This window comes from Pinus tabuliformis, chromosome 7, assembly GCF_031772625.1.
Source record: "Pinus tabuliformis cultivar Carrire ecotype Pingquan chromosome 7, CPIR1, whole genome shotgun sequence".
Classification (NCBI taxonomy): domain Eukaryota; kingdom Viridiplantae; phylum Streptophyta; class Pinopsida; order Pinales; family Pinaceae; genus Pinus; species Pinus tabuliformis.
The window spans coordinates 1,653,656,452-1,653,676,521 of NC_142293.1; the positions used below are offsets into that span (position 1 = coordinate 1,653,656,452).

At 35.9% G+C, this 20,070-nt stretch overlaps 1 protein-coding gene and 1 long non-coding RNA gene across 2 annotated transcripts; one reads left to right on the forward strand and one right to left on the reverse strand.

Annotated features, from left to right (window-relative positions):
• Positions 1 to 11,315: 11,315 nt before the first annotated feature.
• LOC149254792 (stem-specific protein TSJT1-like) lies at positions 11,316 to 12,383 on the reverse strand. The gene is made up of 4 exons (XM_089457111.1): positions 12,184 to 12,383; positions 11,858 to 12,098; positions 11,618 to 11,738; positions 11,316 to 11,503 (listed from the first exon to the last, which is right to left on the reverse strand). Exons 1-4 carry the CDS (start codon positions 12,381 to 12,383, stop codon positions 11,316 to 11,318), a joined length of 750 nt encoding a protein of 249 aa, XP_089313237.1.
• A 1,457-nt stretch (positions 12,384 to 13,840) lies between these two features.
• Positions 13,841 to 14,766, forward strand: LOC149254793 (uncharacterized). The gene is made up of 2 exons (XR_016266316.1): positions 13,841 to 14,261; positions 14,359 to 14,766. It is a non-coding gene; the product is annotated as an uncharacterized LOC149254793 (long non-coding RNA).
• Positions 14,767 to 20,070: the final 5,304 nt, after the last annotated feature.

A 20,070-nucleotide genomic window follows, 5' to 3' on the forward strand; every position in this document is an offset into this window, starting at 1 on the left:
TAAAAGCATACAAAAGTGGGAAAGAGCCATAAAGCACGGGGAAGCTTTTTCCTAAGCACAAAAGCATCTAAAAAGTGGAAAATTCCTTTTTTATATGAGGAAACATTATTCACCCAAAATATTTTTCCCAAATTGAACTAATGAGGAATTTTGGAAATCTTCATAGCCTCCACTTTCCTATATATTAGAGGCTTGGCCATTGAAAAAATGATGGGAATTTTGTATTGTCACGCTCTTGAGATCTGTCTTGAGAGGGAGAGTTTTGGAGCTATGAGTTGGGGGAGGTGATGTTGCAACTATATTTGATTGTTGTAACTTTCCTCCAACTCCTTTATTCATATAGATCAGTTGTTCTTCCTTCCATATGTTTCTATTCATTCTTTACTTCTTCTATTTAACTAATGTATGCATGGGTTTTTGGTTTATATTTATTTATTCAATAATATTTATATGTTTTTTATAGTTTTGATTATTAAGATATTATGTTGTGAAGGTTGCTTTATTCTCTCTCTTATGTGTAGGACCAAGCTTTGGAGCTAGCTAGGAGCGCTTCTTGGCTATACAAAAAACTCCAAGAAGACCTGCATGCGAGGACTCACAAGAATTCATTCTCTTTTTCTTAATCTATACTCTACATCTTGATCTACTAAGAATCCTAAGCCTTAGAACAACCTTTCTCTTAATTGGTTTGTCCTAGGTTTCTGAGATAAACTGAGAGGGTTTTGTTTTCATCTAACCATGCATTAAATCCTACAGCAAAATGATATTTAGAAAATTTAATATATTTCACTATGTAAATGAACTTAGTAAAATGAACCCATAGAGGTGGTCATAAATGGAAATAAAAGTAAAACTCTAAACAAGAAGCCAAAAGTGGATTTAACCATGGATGAAAAATTGGGAGTAGAATTGGATGTTAAACTAGCCATCAAAACAATATGCAAACAATGACACAAAAAGGTTTTTGTAAGAAGGGAACAAAATAGGGCATATGAAAGGATACCGAATTGGGTGCAAACAAGGATGCAAAAATGGACACCAAAATGAGGATGCAAAGAATGGTGTAAAATTAGGATGCAAAAAGGATGTAAGAAAAGACACAAAACAAGATGCAAAATGGGACTAAAAAATGGTGAAACCAAGGATGTCAAAGATGATGCATAACTAGATGAAAATTCCAACTAAAATCTAGGTGCAAAATGAGATGCAAATGTGGACACAAAATGTGGCAGAAAAAAGGATGCAAATTTGGAAGCCAAAAAGGATGAAAAACTAGATACCAAAAAGGATGCAAATTTGGACATAAAAAATGGTGCAAAATTGGACAAAAAAGAAGAAAAAATGGTGCAAAAATGGGCATAAAAATGGCTCAATTTTGGATGCAAATTGAGATGCAACATTGGATGTAAAATGATGCAACAAATCATTCAAAACTTGGTGCAAAAACAAATGCAAAAGTAGACGAAAAAATGGCTCAAAAGTGAACGTAACAATAGACACAAAATGGGATGCAAAGGTGGATGCAATATATGGTTCAACATAGGATGCAAATTTAGATGCTCAAAAGGATGAAAAATTGGATGCAAGAAATGGTGTTAAAAATGATGCTAAATTGGATGCAACAAATGATGCAAAATTAAATGCAAAATATGGTGCAAAATAGGATGCAAAAAAGGGAGATAAATAAAATGCAAAAGTGGATGCAAAAAATGGTGCAAAAATGCATGCGAAATTTGGCACTAAATCAGATTCAACATATGGTGCAAAATTGGATGGAAAAGATGGTGTAAAAAAAGGCAGAAAAATTGGCACAAAAATAGATGTAAAAATAAGTACAAAATTAGAAGCAAAAGATGTCATAAGACCAGATGCAAAAATTGGCACAAATTGGATGTAAAAAAAGGCGCTAAATAAGATGTCAAAGATGGTGTAAAAATCGATGCAAATTATGACACAAAAATAGAAGCAAAGAATTCCACAAAAGAGGAAGCAAAAAATGATGCAAAAAAAGGCACAAAACTAGAAGCAAAACCTGTTGTAAAACCAAATGAAAATCTTGGTGCAAAATATGATGCAGAAAATGATGGAAAATTTGGCGTAAAAAAGATGCAAAATTTGGTGCAAAAAAGGATGCTTTAAAAATTGAACAATAGAGCCAGATTTAGCACCAGGTTGCTCATCCCAATTGAGAAAAAAATGCACTAGAATCTTGTGCTAAATCTGGCGCAAATTGCCTATTTTGTTGTAGTGACCAAACACAAAATTCGAGGAGATTGCCTGCTCATACTTTTCAGTTTGTTGGGAGCTATTCTATAGTTCATGGTTACCCGGTAATCCTTTTGCCTAGATAACCCTGAGCAGTCATTTTAATCTTTTTGACTCTTTAAATTTAAAATATCATCGAGCACTTTTCCTTTCGAGCTCGTTAAATATGAAAGCTAGTAGAGTCATATTTCACCCTTTTCTCAACTATTAAAATATGAAAAGGTAAAGTTTTGTTTCAGTGTCTTAAAATTAACTGCCCACAAAATATTCCTGGTTAAAGTTATATTCCTTAGTGATTCTTCAAGGTTGATTCCAATGGCAACATTTCCAGAGTCTACTAGTCAAGGATTCCCCTCGGATGGGAATCCTGGTCCTTTTCCTTCTTTTGGAAATGTTGGTGCTCCTTATATGGAAGCGTTGTCCCTCCCTGGGTTAACCATTGGTTTACCTATATGGTTATTTTTGACCTCGGTGGTCTCAAGTGTCCCAAATCCTATCCAACCATCTCCTTCATTTGAACCAGTTCACGTTGATTCTAAGGTTGACCTCTCACCTTCCTCCCTTGCTTCTTCATCTTCCTTTTCTACTTCGCCTAGTGGAAGTTTGGGATCTAGTAACTAGGAGGCTAAGAAGAAGAAGAAGAAGAAGTCAGATAAGTGAGAGGCCAACCGTCTAGCTGTTACTCCAAATGCACCTACTGTAGACAAACCTTTCGATCCTCCACAGAGGGTCTAATTCCCCTGCAGGCTATGTAAGGGTGACCATCTCCTTCGAGACTATCTTGGTATTCCCAGAGTCTTAGAGGTATGGTCCCAAAATCTGGATCGACCATCCCCATTGACCTCTGGAGATCATGTTGATGCTACACGTACCCTCAGCTAGTGATGGTAAGAAGAAGAGAAAAATGAAATTCCCCTGTGGGTTATGTGAAGGAGAGCATATTCTTCACCTTTATCCTCTTATGGATAAAGCTTCCAAAGTTTTGGAAAATGTTACAGCTCCTCTACCCCAACTTCCTGTTGGTTATCAGAGGTTTTCTTCTAACCCTCTCCTAGTTGGTAAAGAGACTGACTTGGATTCATATCTTGCCCATCCTACTCTTCCAGAGCATGAATCTCTTGTGTTCATTCCTGACCAACCATTTGTGGAAAAGAGTGTCAACTTGGCTCCATCTGCAGCTGTTCACTCTATTCCCGAAGAGAGTGGTGATCATGTTGCTCATGTTCTTCACGTCTCCTCATATTCCCATGAATTAAAGAGTGACCCTATTGTCTCGGTTATTCAAGAGAGTCCTCCTATTCATGTAAAGCATGGGGGAAATCCTATGATACCCTCGCCAAGTAGTTATGTTGTTTCTTTTGATTAGAGTCCATTGACTATTTTTTCCTTCGATCTTATGTGCATTTCTAGATCACAATACAAGCCTATAATATGGTAGTGCATGGCACTATATTATATGAAGGTGCGTTTGTTAGCATCATGCCTTCTACTACTTGGCAAGATTTGGGTTTCCCACAGCTTGTGCTTGTCACCCAAAATCTGTTGGCTTTCAACGGAGGAACTAATTAAACCTTAGGGATCCTTCTGAAGCTCCCTATTACTTTGGGAGGAAAGACCGTCTATATAGACGCGATGGTAGTCCAAGGTACCTTAGATTTCAATCTTCTACTTTGATGCGACTATGTTTATGTCATGGGAGCTCTTGTTTCTTCGCTTTTTCGTGTGGTTTGTTTTCCACAGGAAGGGAGAACATTGACCATTTATCAATTATTGTTCATTGGTCACCAAGTGCCTCCTATGAAACCATCACCCATATTGGTTCTTGTTTGAAAGCAGTAACCTCCTCGCCACAGGTCAATTATGTGGTTACTCATTCCATCTCCACATCTGCTGATGATCACACAAATGGTATAGTACATTTTTTACTGGGGGCATTGGAACCCAATCTGTCATTGGTACCAATTGACATGTATTCCTCCCAGAGTGTAGTTCTCCCATCTAGTGAGGACCTCTTGGGCACCATGTTGTTGGATGGTCCATGAACAAATGTCATGAGCATAGTTCCTTGTCTTGTGTCAAGCTTGTTAAAAAATGAAAGCGAAGTGTCAAATCATGGTTCCTGGTCTTGTGTCAAGCTCAAAAAATGAAACAAGGAGTATTGACAAGAGTTTTTTTACTGTGTCAACCTCCTTAAAAAATGAAAGAACTCCCTTTCCAAATCGAGTATTTGATTAAGATCTCGTAAAATCCTAGTCAAGTCTTTCCTAGATCTCGAAAGTGAACCTTCATTCCATCCACCTAGCTGAATGAAATGAAGCTTGGGGGGCATGTACCTTGAATTGAGTCATTATGTTGGGGGCATACAAACTTAAATCAAGCATAGTTTGTCTTTGTTTCAAGCTTGTGTAAAAATGAAACCAATCTCAAGCATAGTTTTTCATTTTCAAGCTTGTGTAAACATGAAACCGAATTCAAGCAGAGTTCCCCGTGGTTCAAGCTTGTATAAAAATGAACCCATGTCCATTTTAACCCCCGTGATTTCCATTTTTATCAGCCTCTCCCGCCAGATAAGCCTTGGTTTTTTCTCCATTCCATCACCACCATCTCTTTGGCTGATCATTCGTTTTCACTTGGTTGTTTTACCCTTTCTTGAGGAACCGCATCGATGAGTGGTTTTACTAGCTAGCCTCTTGACCTCTTAGTTTTCTTGCAGTTCTACCATAACCAAAACTAGTTGCTACCCTTTATACCACTTGTTCCTCTAGGACGAGTCACCTTTAAGCTCTTTTCTGACTCGTAAAAAATGAAAATATTGCCAAGTATTTTTCCCTTTTATACTCGTTAAGAAAATAAAAGGAGTCATCTTTGAGCTATTTTCTGACTCTCAAAATATGAAAAGATTGTCGAGCTCTTTTCATTTTGAACTCATTAAAGGTTGCGAAACATTGTCACCTCAGTATACGTTTACCCCTTTTTTGGGTTGAGGCTGACTATTTATGAGAAAGGTACACCTTAGTCGAACATGACTAGGAGGTTCTCTCGAGTATTGTTTTCTACCTTTTCGGGCTCGAGAGACAACTTTACGAAAAGGGACCTTTTAGATTTTTATTTTCCATGTTTTTTTCAAACTCTCTAAAAATGAAAAAGATTTTGAGTTTCACCTTTGTCGAACTCGTTAAAAGATTAAATGACATAGGACTTGTCATCATGACGAGACCGAGCCACTCCTTCCTAGGGCTTCTAAAAGCTGACTAGGATGGATCCATTTGAAGGATGGACTTATATTACAAGCATATGCTATCCCCGTCAAGCTTGTGTAAAATTAACTAGGGTACTCCCTAGAAATGGTTGGGGAAAATTGGAAGTATTTCATAAATTTTATTTTTCACTTGAGGCAACATGTCGGTCTTGAACATTGACACTCATCTGCTATTTGTGTGGGGTTTTGGGACATCCTCACTCTATCACTTACCTCCCTGGGTTTTGGGTTATTCATTTTAAACCTCTCATATAATCTCTTACACGTCACCATGACCTTTGATCATATGATGTCAAATGCTGCCAAAATCCTAAGTCATGTTATCCACATGTTCAAGAGAAGTCCTCCTACCTATACATTGTTTGATCATATGTCACCATCAGATTACTCTCACTCATTGTGTTTCCCATTTTGTGTCGATGATGAAGCATTCATTATGAGCTTCCTTCAACAAATCACTTCCTTTCAACTTCAGCTCATTATCTAGGAAGTTGATCTAGAAACTCCCTTCCAGTACGTTAGAGCTTGCATGCCTCAATGGCAAGTTCTTTGCACTCGATGATAGGTTCTCATCATTGGTCCTCAGTTGAGTGATTTCACAGGTGTTTGAATTTAGTTCCTTATTCACACTCCATGAATTGTACTGATAGTATCTTGAGAGCCATTGAAATTATGGGTGGTTTCACTCGTGCTTGTTAATGGTTCACATCATTGGTTGATAATCAAGTGATTTTATAGCATGTTCAACTTCAGCACGTTTATTCACATGTTAGAATTTGTACTTTGATCAGGTCGTATTGGAGTGCAAGACCCTGGGCTTTGATCACAAAATTCCAGGTTGTGAGGAGTGATGAGTCATTCATGATTATATACATGATCCCTTCAGTCGGATGGTTGCATCCATGCCGAGGATCCATGCACATGATCCTTTTTGTGATGGATAGCTACGCCTATACCATGGATTCATGTATTGTTATATGCATCTCATGTTTATCAGGCATGACTATCAGATTTCAAATATGTACATGTACGTTTGAGTTGCAGGTCTTCCGATGCTAGTATTCCATGTCCTCGCTCCATCTTATAGCATTTTAGCCATCGCTCTCAGCTTTGGCTTCATGCTTTAGGAGGCATCTATTACACAGTAATTTGTCACTCTCCTGTCACTCCCCGTTCCTGATCTCAGAGAACCCTAGTAGTGACTACTGTGTTATACTTTCACCATGAAACCTATGCTCTTGCATCCCTTGAAGTTTGAAGAAAGTAGTCCCCACTCCCTTTAGAACATTTCCAGAGAATCCTTCTTAAAACCTAGTTTTTAAGATCAATGCTCTTTCATAGTGTCTCACCCGCACAGATTTACAGAGTTTAACACTGTGACCCACTCCGATCGGTGCTAATGTTAGCCCAATACCCACGCCGATCTACTTCTGGAAATTTTTTATAAAAGGAAACAAAGTTTCACGTCTAGAAACTTCTAGTGGCGATGTGCTAGATGTTTGTTTGGTTGGATAAGGGCCGAGAACTCCATATAAGGTTCTTTCCCCCTTAAAAGTGGACCTTCCCAAGGAGATAATACCTTCTTCCCACATGAGTGGATCTCATTATTATCCTCCTCTCCCTATATAAACCAATTCCTCTTACCCTTTTTGGTTACAATACACACAATACAACACATAGTGAAGCTGTAAAATTATGAAATCTTTAGCTTTTGATAGAAGAAGATTAGTCTTAGATGACAAAAGACTAGTCTTTAGTAGCTAAAGTATGAGGAAAGAGAGTTAGAACATGGAAGCCATTTCATGTCAAGCTAGGGGAGTAAAAGAGTGTTGAAAAGGCGTGTAGCAGGACTTGGATACCGCAAAGGAGATCTCCAACGTCAAGTCTTCGGTTGTATTTCTCTTTGAAGTTTATTTTAATATAACTAATGGTTTATTTCCTATATCAGGTGTAGTATTACTTTTGATATCTTAGAACTCCATGAACTTTTAAGTAGATTGGATTTGATTTTATGATGTCACGTTTGTTGTTGTTTCTTGCATGTTTTTTCAGGTACTTGAATTAAAGGAATGAAAGGAAGCTAGAGCAAGGAAGAAAGATCACCATCAAGTGGATTAGCGTTGTAAGAGGTAGTCCCTCTTATTCGATTCTAATCTAAGGAAATTTACATTAGATTGTCTTGTTTGTGGCTAGACCCACTCTCTTAGGCTAGAGGGATTGTCTCTGTCCACAGAGAGGATATTCCTACACCACAATGGGTCAGTGATCTGATACCATACAGGGGAGGATCGATAGTTGAAGGAACATATCATGTTGAGAAATGTTGTCTAAAACAATGAAACAATCTAGATGTGAAGTGATCTAGTGTGTATCACCCTGTCGATTGTTCCAATTGAAAGATCCATTAACAAAATCAATGTCTTCTGCTCCCATATCTTGTATAATCTCCTAAAAGGAAAGGGAGATCAGATCCAACCAACAGCCACCCCCCATCTTCTCTTCCAAATTCTTAATCAAGTTAAAGTCTCATACCAGCATTCAGTTGGTATCACCCAAAAGTTCCTTCATATGTGTAAAACTTTGGAGAAAGGAAACTTTTGTCCCTACCATAGTGGGAATATAAACCCCTATTATCAAAACCTTTTATGGGGAGCCTATACATTCAAATTGACCAGAAAGGGTATTTGGGTTGGTGATACAGTTCAAAAAGAGATGGATCTAGAATCCCACAGGATTCCCAACCTTTTGGCACTTCCCCTTGCATCCAGGGCCATACACTCTTCTATAGGCAAACTTTTACATATAATTTCCCTAAGTTTTTCCTTAGTTACCGTAGTTTCCTGCAGGATCAAGATGTTTGGTTTCTCCTGCTAAATTTGTTCCTTAAAGTACCTAAACTTACCCTTGGAGCTGAGGCCTCTTATATTCCACGAGACTACCTTCATTGAGGAGTAGTTGGGAGAGAGTGTCGGTAATACTATGTGAGGAAATTTGCATGTCATGAGTAAACTAGGATCGCACCGAATTCTCTGATCACTTACCTCTTCTTGAATAACCAGAGCCATTTGGGGAGGGGGCTCCAAAGCAGCTTGAAATTGTTCCTAGTTCTTGTAGGTCTGGTGGAACTGATCGAGATGATCTTGAGGGATTTATGTCGATCTATCTTTTGCCCAGTTTCATAGGAAAGCCATCATAACCCTTTTGTCCAAGTTGAGTTGGTCCATTTTGATTTCTTTCTCAAGGGCTTTCCAGACATGGGATAGGAATTTTTATATTTCCTTTCTTGTGGATTGTCCTTCGGGTGATTTATGTTTTCTGGTTGTTTACTTTTATGTTTTTTAGGGCTCTCTTCTACCTCCATCGCGATTTGAACTGGAGATATTGTTAGGGGTGCAACTGCAGGTGATTTTGGTTGATCATTTTCACCCTGATCTACCAAGAGTGTGAGATGGTTCCCTGAAGGGCGGTTGGGGGCTGCGAGGGAAGGTCGGATTGGAGCTGCTATAGAAGGGCCCAATGGGGCCTGGGCTGGGGGAGCTCTACTGTTTGGAGGGTGTTGCTGAAGGACTTCCTAGAAACTATATGAGGGGGGAGAAGCCAAAGGAGTAATGACCTATTGTGGGTGTTAAGGGTAGTCAAAGAAAACATGTCCATAGTCATGACAGATTCTGCATTTAAAGGGAACATACTCGTAGTCTAGTGGCTGGGACCAGTTTTCATCCTGATACTCAATCTCAACTGAATCTGAGAGGGGTTGTGAGATGTTCATGTAAACAAAAATTCTAGAATAGGAAGAAAATTGTCTGTGTCTAGTAAGAAAATCCTCTTGAAAGGAGTACAAGCAGACCCAAATGGGTGTGGCTAAGAACTAATCCTTCTCTGGGTTGTAATAGGGCTCCTAGGGCCTCATCAACAACCCTGGACTTTTCATGGTCTTCCAGATCTTCAAAGATCACTGTGAAAAATCCCTTTGCATGGAGACATAAGTCAAATGGAGCTTTAAGCTACCATTTGAGTTGGATCTAGCAAATAATCTCCACTTCTCTGGGCTGAATGCCCATGAATTTGAAGATTATCATGTGGTCTTGCATAAATTACCTAGATTTCTCGAGATGGTGGCTGGGGATAATAGTTCTAATATTTTTTAATTTCCTTTGAGAGGCATTAGCTCCTCATTCGAGATTGTCGTTGGGGTCCCAGAGAAGGCGACTCTTCTTTTTTGCCGCTGTGCTACCCTAAGTTGGAAGATGGGTCACTGGAGGGCCAATGTGCACTTGTTAACACCAATTTGTAGGATGGGGTCGGTCCCCATCCCTAAGGAGGACCTGGCATGTGCTCGCTCAGCCGACAGGTGGCATTAGGATGTGACAAGAGTTGCATGAGTGAGGAGAGTAATGAAACTAGGAGTTGGATCATCGAAACCCTACGGAGTCCAAACCCTTGCAGAGAATAATTAATTTATTATTATTATTATTATCATTATTATTTTTGTTATTTTATTTTATTTTTATGTAATTAGGGTCAAGATGTTTCAATTAATATTATAGTTAATAAATTTATTTTTTTCTTTTTAATTTTAGTTTTATGTAATTTTATCGAGCCAAAATGTTTAGATAACCTAACATAATACGACATTACAACATCTCTTCCATATGGGTGGCCACAAAAAGTAATAAAATTAAATTAAACAAATAGTTATAAACTATTTTGATTATGAAATGATTGATGCTTTTGGGCATGTGGTATTGATAAAACATGGTATTGGCCCATGGTATTGTAACAAGGCCTATTTACAATTTAATAATATCCATGGTAAAGTGGGGCACAAAAATATAATAAAGTTAAATTAAAAAATGTCGCTTAATGCATGAGGTACAAAGGCAAACTCACCGCCAAAATGCATTACAACTAGGTATTAAAATGTAAGGAAGGAATCAATAATCGAGGAACTAGATTAGAGCAATGAAAACCATCATCCCAAGGTAGGCATTCCCATGCTTTACATAAATACCAAAACTATACATTGTGTATACATGACATGAAATACTAGCACATGGTGATGAAGAAAACACAATGGATCTATGCCATAAATAAAAATATTATAGCCACCAACAAATGTAATGTGGATCTATGTCATAGTATACATTAGTAGAAATATGAAAACATAATAGAGAAGTTCTCTAGAATATCCCTTAAAATATATTATATGGTACAAAATCCAACACATCTTAGGAGGGTGCCATATTAGAGAGATATATCCCCATTTTCCAAGCTCCACTCAATCCCAATTATATGAATATGGAGCATGTGAATAAATGAGATTGTGTTGAGTATGGTAGGAACTATTTAATTACTGGATGATTGAGGTAAACTATTAACAAACATTAGGGGACCCACCATTGATATAAATGAATGCCAAGATACCTAGCACAGTCCATTGAATGTGAGTAAATGAGCTAACATTAATCACTCATGGAATCGACCAATCAAGAGTCACTGAGATAAACTAAACTAATTGTTGATTGCGAGGAAGCCTTCTACTAAGTACTACAAGCTCCAAGATACTACTAGTTCATAGATCTACCTCCTAAATAATGAGTTGAACTCAACGAGAGAAGATATATTGATGGAGCGCCTTAATGTATCCAACCAACTTTAAAGACTTAAAAAAAAATATTAAAAGACTTAACCAGTTCTCACTTTGTTGTGCCTAATTTGAATCAAATCTGCGATAACGAACTTAAAAAAAATTAATTCATATTAAATAAAAATCAAATCGATGTTCTTTATATCAAAATGCATTGGCCCAATTGGCCTCACTACCCACTCTGTGCATGCCAGCCTGCCTCTTGGCAAACGTATCTACTTTGAAGTTGGCTCCACACATTTGCCCCTTGCTATCAACACGCGGCATCGGCTTGAGCTTATGGAGAGGATGTTCAAAACTCTGCAAGCCACCTGATGCAGAGAAAAAACAACCTGCAAAGGCAAAAGCAACATCATTATAAAAAATAAATGAGAGACAAAAATTACATTACTAGGCGTTATGTGTCAAACAGCTATTTAAAGAATAATTTAGCAGTGCAGTATTACCTCGGGGAAAAGGAGCAAAAGATTTTCCACATCCTTCTTTCAGAACATTGGGCTCATCAGATAGGACAAGGCAACCATCAGCTGCTGTGCCCCAAAAGAAAGGCACTGACCCATCAGCATCCTGGCAATAAAAGTAGCTTCTCAGTCAAAATGCTAAGAAATCCACAATTTCCTGGCATACCTAAACGGAAAATCCAAAACAAAAAAAGGGAAATAAATGGATGAGAATGATAAGCGTACAACTGCAGTGAAGAAAGCCTGTGAAGTGGAGTCGTAAAGAACGAAGGCAAACTTTCCAGAGAGCTCTCTGAGGACCTGATCTGCAGGGTAGGGGCCACGATCTCTGAGAGTACGATACGCTTCAATGACAATAGCCACTTCATTTGCAGATTTGTTGAGACCATATCGTTGCCTCAACACCGCTACGTTGTCCAAGAAGCCCTCGAATATGCAGAAGATGTCATCTACAGCACGGAAAGATCTGCGCCATTCCAGAATCACCAAGTATAAAGAAGACATTAACAAAAGAGGAGATTAAAGAAAAGAAGTGAGAAGAGAAAAGATGCCTGGGTGAGAAGATAGTCTGGCGCGATCGGGTGTAAGCCATGGCACCTGCATCCCCAAGGTTAATGCAGACGGTTGCAGAATCGGCAGAGACGAAAGAGTCAACCAAATCGATACCATTTTTCCTCTGGTCAGCCTCAACATTGGGGCTGGTCAATTCCTCAGGGCCTTGTGCCACGGATCTCTTCAATACTGTCAGCATTTTTGAACCCAGAAACAACTTTAAACCAAACTACCTGGTTGGAGAAAAAAGAATACAAAGGGATATTTTCTTCGGAGGCACAGCACTGTGATTGGCTAATGAGGTACAGGTTGGTTGCTTCCTTGCTTCCTTCTAACAAAGAAGATGGGGTTTAGTGACAAAGAAGGTTAGTATATATACAGCTGGCCATTGTTTCAAAAGTTGTAAAGACATGTCGATAGGGTTTTAATTGGAAAAAATTGTAAATTGATTTCCATAATAAAAAAAAATAGATTAAGTTTGTATTATATTTTCAAATATGAGGTTTATATAGGGATAAATTTGATACCTGTTAAATTAGGAGTTAAGATATTTGATATATCAGAATTAAAGATTAATCTTTATAAATATTATGCAGATATTGTATATATTCAAAATATATTTTCTATTATTATTGTTTAACAAAAAATGTGATTAAATTGATTAAGTTGTTTGTATTTTATAAATGAGGTTTTTTATTATTTTTTCAATTGTTATTATTGTTTAATAAAAAGATGTTAAATTTATTAAATTATTTGTATTTTATAAATGACATTTTATTTTTATTATTAAAAGTTTTTTTTAAGTATGTAGTTGATCTTCAACGTTAAAAAGTAAATTCTTACCAACTCTATTGCTACATTGGTTCTTATTTACATTTATGTCTTAAACTTATAAACAATTCTTATATATATATGTATAGTCTTTTGGTGTCAATCAAGTTAAAGCTAAATACATTTTTCTCTATTCTATGAAGTCAAAATTTTCATTATAAAAGAAGAAGATAATGGTATTAATGAAATATGACATTAGAGGTAATCAATCATAAATCCCTACCCAGTATAGGAATACCCCATTAACATCATATTAATAAACACCACACACACAAATATATATATATTACATTAAGGTTCACATATGACCAATATACATGAATAAAACTCTCTAGAACACATATATATTACATTAAAGTTCACATATAATCAATATACATGAATAAAACTCTCTAGAACAGAAAAAAATAACAGCAATACAAATGATTAATAAATCTCTTAGCTAAAAAATCTAAAAGCAAATTATATAACAAATGCATTACAAAAACCAAAAAAATTACCCCAAGAATGAAACTGATCAAAGTCACCAACAAAGAGGGATCCCAGAAAGGAAAACCAACCATCTAAAAATTTCATTGTACCTTTTCGATCAAAATTATTTGTTATATTACTTAAACTTTCACTTTAAAAATAAATATTTTTTTATCCATAAAAACCCATTTTCGGAATCTAAAGAGACTGAACTAGGCACAAAAGAACACCGTTGGTCAAAAGAAAAAAAGGCCAACTTGGGAAAAAGGGCAGGCGGGGTTGGCTTTTGCCCAAGCCACTTCATTATTTATATCTCACAAATGAGGCACATCGAGGCACATCTCCACAGTTTTCAAAGCGATTTCCTCTTACAAAGTGGGCTGCCTCCCTCTCAAAGTGAATTATTTTCTTTTCTGCCTGGTCGAGAGAGAGGCCCTGCAACGGTTCACACCTTTGCTTCCTGTAATAAAATTTCAAACCATACGCAGTCACAGTCATCGACAAATGTTTCCTTAACGATGTCTCAAGTTTATTTGGCGGATCGACGCTGTCTCCAGTGTTGTCCATAAGTTTTTCTTCGTAAAGGGTTACCCCGGGTCGACGCAGTCTCCAGTGTTCATGAGTTTTTCTTCGTAAAGGGTTACCCGGTTCTCCTTTTTATCCCACAGTGTCACAGAGTTACCCATGGAGGGCAGCCATGGCTAAGAAAGATCATTCTTTCACTTGCAGGCGATTGAGCCATCTATGGGATTTACCTTCCTTGCAGCGGAATCTGGTAATGGTTTTTCCTTTACTATATTAGGGTTAAACTGTACTGTTGGTTTTTCCTTTCTGCAGTGCTTAACTAGGGTTTGAACTTCTTCTTGTTGCAGGTGAGTCGGTTGTCCTCCAGATGGATTGCAATGGTGGATGGTTCCTGGTCTTTGACGACGACCCAACCTCATGGTCTGCCAGGTTGGTTTCTGGCCAAGTTAAGGTTTCATTCGAGTTTTATGACTGTAATCCCCTGTGTAATTGCTAAGGGAACATTTTCCCTATTCTCTGCTAAGGATTGAATATTTTTGGCTGTTTTTTGAAATGATTGGGTCGTCTCCAGACCCTTTTCCTCTGTGCCTGTTGATTTAGCTGAGATCTATGTATATCCCTGCTTCAGACTTTTATGTTAAGTGTTTGTTCTTGATTACTAGTTTTCGAGCTAAGACATAATTATGTGTGACTATGAATTCGGTCTTCAGTGCAACAGGAAACTCGTTCTATTATGCAATTGATAACTTAATAATTTGATGGGTGTAACGTTTATTTACTCATATTTGTCTCTTTTCTATTTATTTTCCGTGCTCCAGGGGTAAGATGTCTGTATTGTTTAAGAGTAGGCTTATTATTATGGTAACAGGTTTTTGGGTGCTTGTCTTATGCCTGCTGTCTGTATTTATTTGCATTCCTACTGGAATGGTCTTAACTAGCTTCCGGCGATTCTTGTAAACAGTTTAGTTCTGCTGTTATGTGTTTGATTACAAGCTTTTTCCATGGATTTTCAACTGTCAATTATTACATACAGGGGTTTCTGTTTACATCTTCTATCTAAGGTCCTGAATGTTAATAGTAATCTCTGTTTCAGATTATCACGTCAATGTTCAGTTTGATGGTTCCATAATGATTGTTTTTGTAAAGATTGTTGCCCAGAATTATTATTATCCCAAGGTTCCTCATGCCGCGCTTATTAGCAGCCATCGTGCATTTTATTTCCACCTCGTTTATTCAATTTTTCAATGCGAAAGGGGGATTTAGTTATGGATTCAGCGTGGCTTAACGGTGCACAGTATAATTTGTAGGCTGAGTTTCCCTTTTTCTTTTCGATTATACTTTATTTTATGCTCGCAAAACTGTTCTCTGACTTGGGACTGCCAGTGAGGTTGCTGGAACGGCTTGGCCTCTGGGCTCACCCAGGTAGCAGACGCAGTTGCCTACCACATCATACAAGAATTTCGCTTCGAGAGTGAATTTATATTTTTATTTTCTTCCTACGGTGACAATTTCTTTCTCTGATACCTGATTGAAATCTTCACGACAAAACTCCCCATTACTAGGTTCTCTGCTCTGACGCAAGAATTTGTCTTTTCTTTCGTAGAGCCTATAAGCCAGACTTGTTTCCTCTTCCCATAGCCCTACAGATAGGTAGGTAATTCTACGGTTGCAGAACAATCCTAATGTCGTCCCCTCCAATTAGATATGTTCTGTGAAAGATATGCACCCGCACTTGCAATTTATAACATCACACCCATATCTTAGACAATTTCCAGTTTATGAAAAAGAACACCACTTAATCTCAAAAAAATCTCTGTTTACATTGCTATATCGCTTTCTATTAATTGTTATCATCAACATTTAATTATGGCTCAAGCCTCATATACAGTAAGATTTTCCAGTTCCTTGCTCTTAAAAAAAGGTAAACAGTTCTTACAGTGAGCACATAAATTCTTGCTTTAACACCCATTATATAACAACAGGAAAATGGAACTGGAAATTACGGCCAGGTTCTCTTCTCATTCACTTTCCAGCACAGTTGAACATTAACCTCTACAGGATAAGTTCTCAGACCTCAGGACCTTCACAGTCCAGTCTGAAGCAATCAGATTGTCATATGACTTGAGAGTTTCCACTGGTCCAAAACTAGCTCACGACAACACTCTGGTAGCGTTTGCATTCCTTCTCTCTCTTTCCTGGAAATTTCTCCCTTCCGGTGGCTAACCCTTCTAATCCCTCAAGAGATCTTTTATCTCCGGGATTAGAATAAAAGAAATAATTTCCTTCAACTATTTTTGATAACAATATTAACAAAATTATGGAATTTACTTTAGCATGTGAGGGTGTTACAAGATGCTCGATTTATAAGGTATAAAGAATTTGTAAATATTTATATGCAGGTCAAATTAAATAATATTTATATTTAAAATAATAATATTATAAAATTTAATTTATTATTTTATAATTTTATTTTTATTAATAAAATTATGAATAACTTTTTAGATTAAAGAAAATCATATATCTGGTAGTTATAAGATAATATTTATTTTACTTTATAAATTAAAATAATGATTATGTAACTATATATAAATTCAATTAATAAGCACATTAAAACTTTAATACCTATAATAAACTTATAATGTAAAAATATTTTTAACCAAGGATGTTCACAACCACTTTACCATAGATATTATTAATTTGTAAATAGACTTTGTTAGAACGCCATGCAAATACCATAGCTCATCAATATCACATGTCCAAAAATTATCTATCATTTCAAAATAAAAATATGTTATAAATATTTTATTTCAATTTAATTTTATAACATTTTGTTAGCTAAATCTAAAAGAAAAAAAATTATAACTAATTGTGAGATATATCTAAACCCTCTATCCCATTAAACCACATAAGATATAAATAGTAGCTATAAATTAAAATCCATTTTACCATATAAATTAAAATAATAATTTTGTAACCATATTTAAATTTCATTAATAAGCACATAAAAACTTAATACTTACAATATAACAACATTTTTAACCATGGATATTATTAATTTGTAAATAGACTTTGTTACAATATCATTGGTTAATACCATGGCTCATCAATACCACATGCCCAAAAACCATTTCTTATTTCACAATCCAAATATTTTATAAGTATTTTTTTTAATTTAACTTTATTACGTTTTTGCACCCCACTTTACCATATATATTATTAACTTGTAAATAGGTTTTTCTACAATACCATGGGCCAATACCATATCTCATCAATACCACATGCCCAAAAACCATCTCTCATTTCGTAATCCAATTATTTTATAACTATCTCTTTAAGTTTATTTTATTACCTTTTGCACCCTTTATGGAAGCATTGTCGTAATGTCCTATTATGTTAGATTACATAAACATTTTAAATCGATAAAATTACATAAAAATAAAAATTAAATTAATAATAATAATAATATTAAATTAATTAATTATTAATAATTAATCTGACCTGCATCCATCTTAACTCTAGATCTATCAAGCTTTGAGGGATCAAATCTCTTGAGGTGCAAACAAGTTTTTCACTAAAAAAGAGGTTTGCACCTTGAGAGGTTTGATCCCTCTCAACGCTTGATAGATTTGGAGTTAGATGGATCAAGGTTGGTGAACAACCCAACTCTTCCGTAGATCCGCGGTCCTTCATTTAGAATAAACTCAAATGCTTTTGTGTATATAATTGGACTATAAATAAACCTTTGGAGTATAAATAACTACTACAATTGGTTGTCCAAGAAGGGAAACCCATTGGAATAAAGCTTCAAGTTATGGCCAAAAGCCATTAAATCTGCGAATAGAAATATCTAAATAGAGGGTAGAGAAAAGGGAAGATAACACTGAAAAATTGACTTCCATGGTAGGAGCTTGCTCCGTTTGATCTACTATATATGGGCCTAGTCATTTTTACTCTATTATGCTAAGGCTGAAACCTTCCCTTGCACTGCTTCCTCAAAAGAGAAAGAACTTCCAATTCATTTCTTGGCACCAAGAGCACCCCCACACAACCTTGAGTTCATGATTATGGTTGAGTTTCTTATCATACTATGGTATTTGATCTGGAAGGAATCTTTCATAAAATTCGCTTTGAATTGAAGACATTGAAATCTTGAAGGAATGCCCCATTTATCTTCAATAAAATGCTTAAGAGAAGAGACAAAGGTTGAGATTTTTATCGAGATAGTAAAGTTATTCCCAATAATATTCTTGATAAATATCTAAAAAATATTTTGATCCTTCTCTCCTTGAGGGACAAAGTGCAAAAACCAAGAAAGATGGGGGGGATCTCATTGGAAATAAGGGACCACTATATGCACAGGAAATAAATTCGGCCTCGTATTCACCATCCATAAGAGAGAGTATTTAGAAGAAAAAACAAAATAGAGGGAACATGGGACACGAAATAGCCCCATGTTGTGTGTGCCTCTCACTTCAAACAAAACCATCTTTCTCAATTGACAGAGCTAGTAAGAGGTATCAGTCCAAAGGATAAAAGGAAGATGAAAATCATCCCAGGAGAACATTCCCATCACTTCAACCTGAAGCCATATCTTCTTGCACCCTTGATGGTCAAAAGGGAACCACAATAGAGGGAAGACTGGTCCACTATAGATGAAGGAAAAAGAAAATGACTTTCGACTCACAGGAGAAATCCTAGAGGCATATCACCACTCCATGGTGCATCCACTAAGTAGGAATTGATGCCTTAGTTTGTGGCGGTGGGAAGAAGAGATCTAATACGCAGGAAAACCCAAGTCTCCATCACATCCCAATATATAGTTGATGCTTCTATCTTCTGAACCTGTCGATATATGAGATAAACATATATATATTTAAAAAAATATGTAACAAAGAAAACATAGTAAAATAATAATAATAAACAATACATAATAAGACTTCAATGGGCTCTTATGGATACAAATTTTTTTAATTAAATTGAAAAACAAAAAACACATGAATACTTTTAAGATAAATCTTAATATTCAATAGAGTTTAAATCCTTATAATATATATAATAATTATTGATAATTAAATTAAAATATTAGAATTTCCATATTTTTAAATCTTTATAATCTATATAATAATTATTGATAATTAAATTAAAATATTAGAATTTCCATTTCCAAATAGAGATGCATATCAACTTAAAATTAAGAAGAAAAAAAATTAGAGGAAATTTCATCCTAAAAGTGGTCTCCTAAGGAAAAATAATAAAATAATAGTTAAAATATAAAAAATATTATTTATGAATTTTGGAGGGAAAAAAATAAAAATATTTTTCTTAATTGTATTTTTGACTTATCTGCTTATAGTTTTACTCAAATTTCAAGTGTAGACACTCATTGGATGCGGAATTAAATTCCACATCCAACGAGTACCCATTATTGATACTTTAGAGAAACCCACATTGACAAAAATTGAAGATACATTAAAAAAATGTGTTCAACATGCCCTTTTAATGCATTTTCATTTTTTTTTATCAGTATGGGTCTTCTCAAAAGTATGCCTAATGGTATTCGTTGGATGTGAAATTTAATTCTGCATCCAAAGAGTGTCTACACTTGAAATTTTAGTAAACCTATAAGGAGGTAAGGAAAAAATACAATTAAAAAAATAGTTTTTCTTCTTTTCCTTTCAAAATATTTACATGTACCTCTTTTTAAATTTAAAGGATTTTGATTGGTTTACATAATATGGCATGAAAATTACCTAAAATTTCGTGGGCACCTTTACTCTAAAATTTCCTCTAATGAATGCAATACAAGTTAATTTGAAATTATAATTATGATAGTTTAAATAGGTGGCTCTCAAGGTGTTTTCCTTTCGACAATCTCCAACATTCACTTGCCCTCTAAAAGCAATCGATGGTAATCATATGCATCGTTCCCAACCCCTGGTCAGTAGATGTTTAGAGACATGGGAAGAGAGTGTCACCCGCAAAGGATGAGATATCACTCAATCGCATCCCATTTCGTCAACCATACAAAATTTCTTAGGTGTCTGAAAGATACCTTGCAC

Bases quoted from the DNA above. Each gene is read 5' to 3' on its own strand.
- LOC149254792 (XM_089457111.1), bottom strand. From the start codon at position 12,383: ATGCTGACAGTATTGAAGAGATCCGTGGCACAAGGCCCTGAGGAATTG. The intron at 11,739-11,857 runs GTACGCTTATCA...TTTTATTGCCAG, and splicing joins AGGCTTTCTTCACTGCAGTT to GATGCTGATGGGTCAGTGCC. The intron at 11,504-11,617 runs GTAATACTGCAC...TTGCCTTTGCAG, and splicing joins TTTTGCTCCTTTTCCCCGAG to GTTGTTTTTTCTCTGCATCA.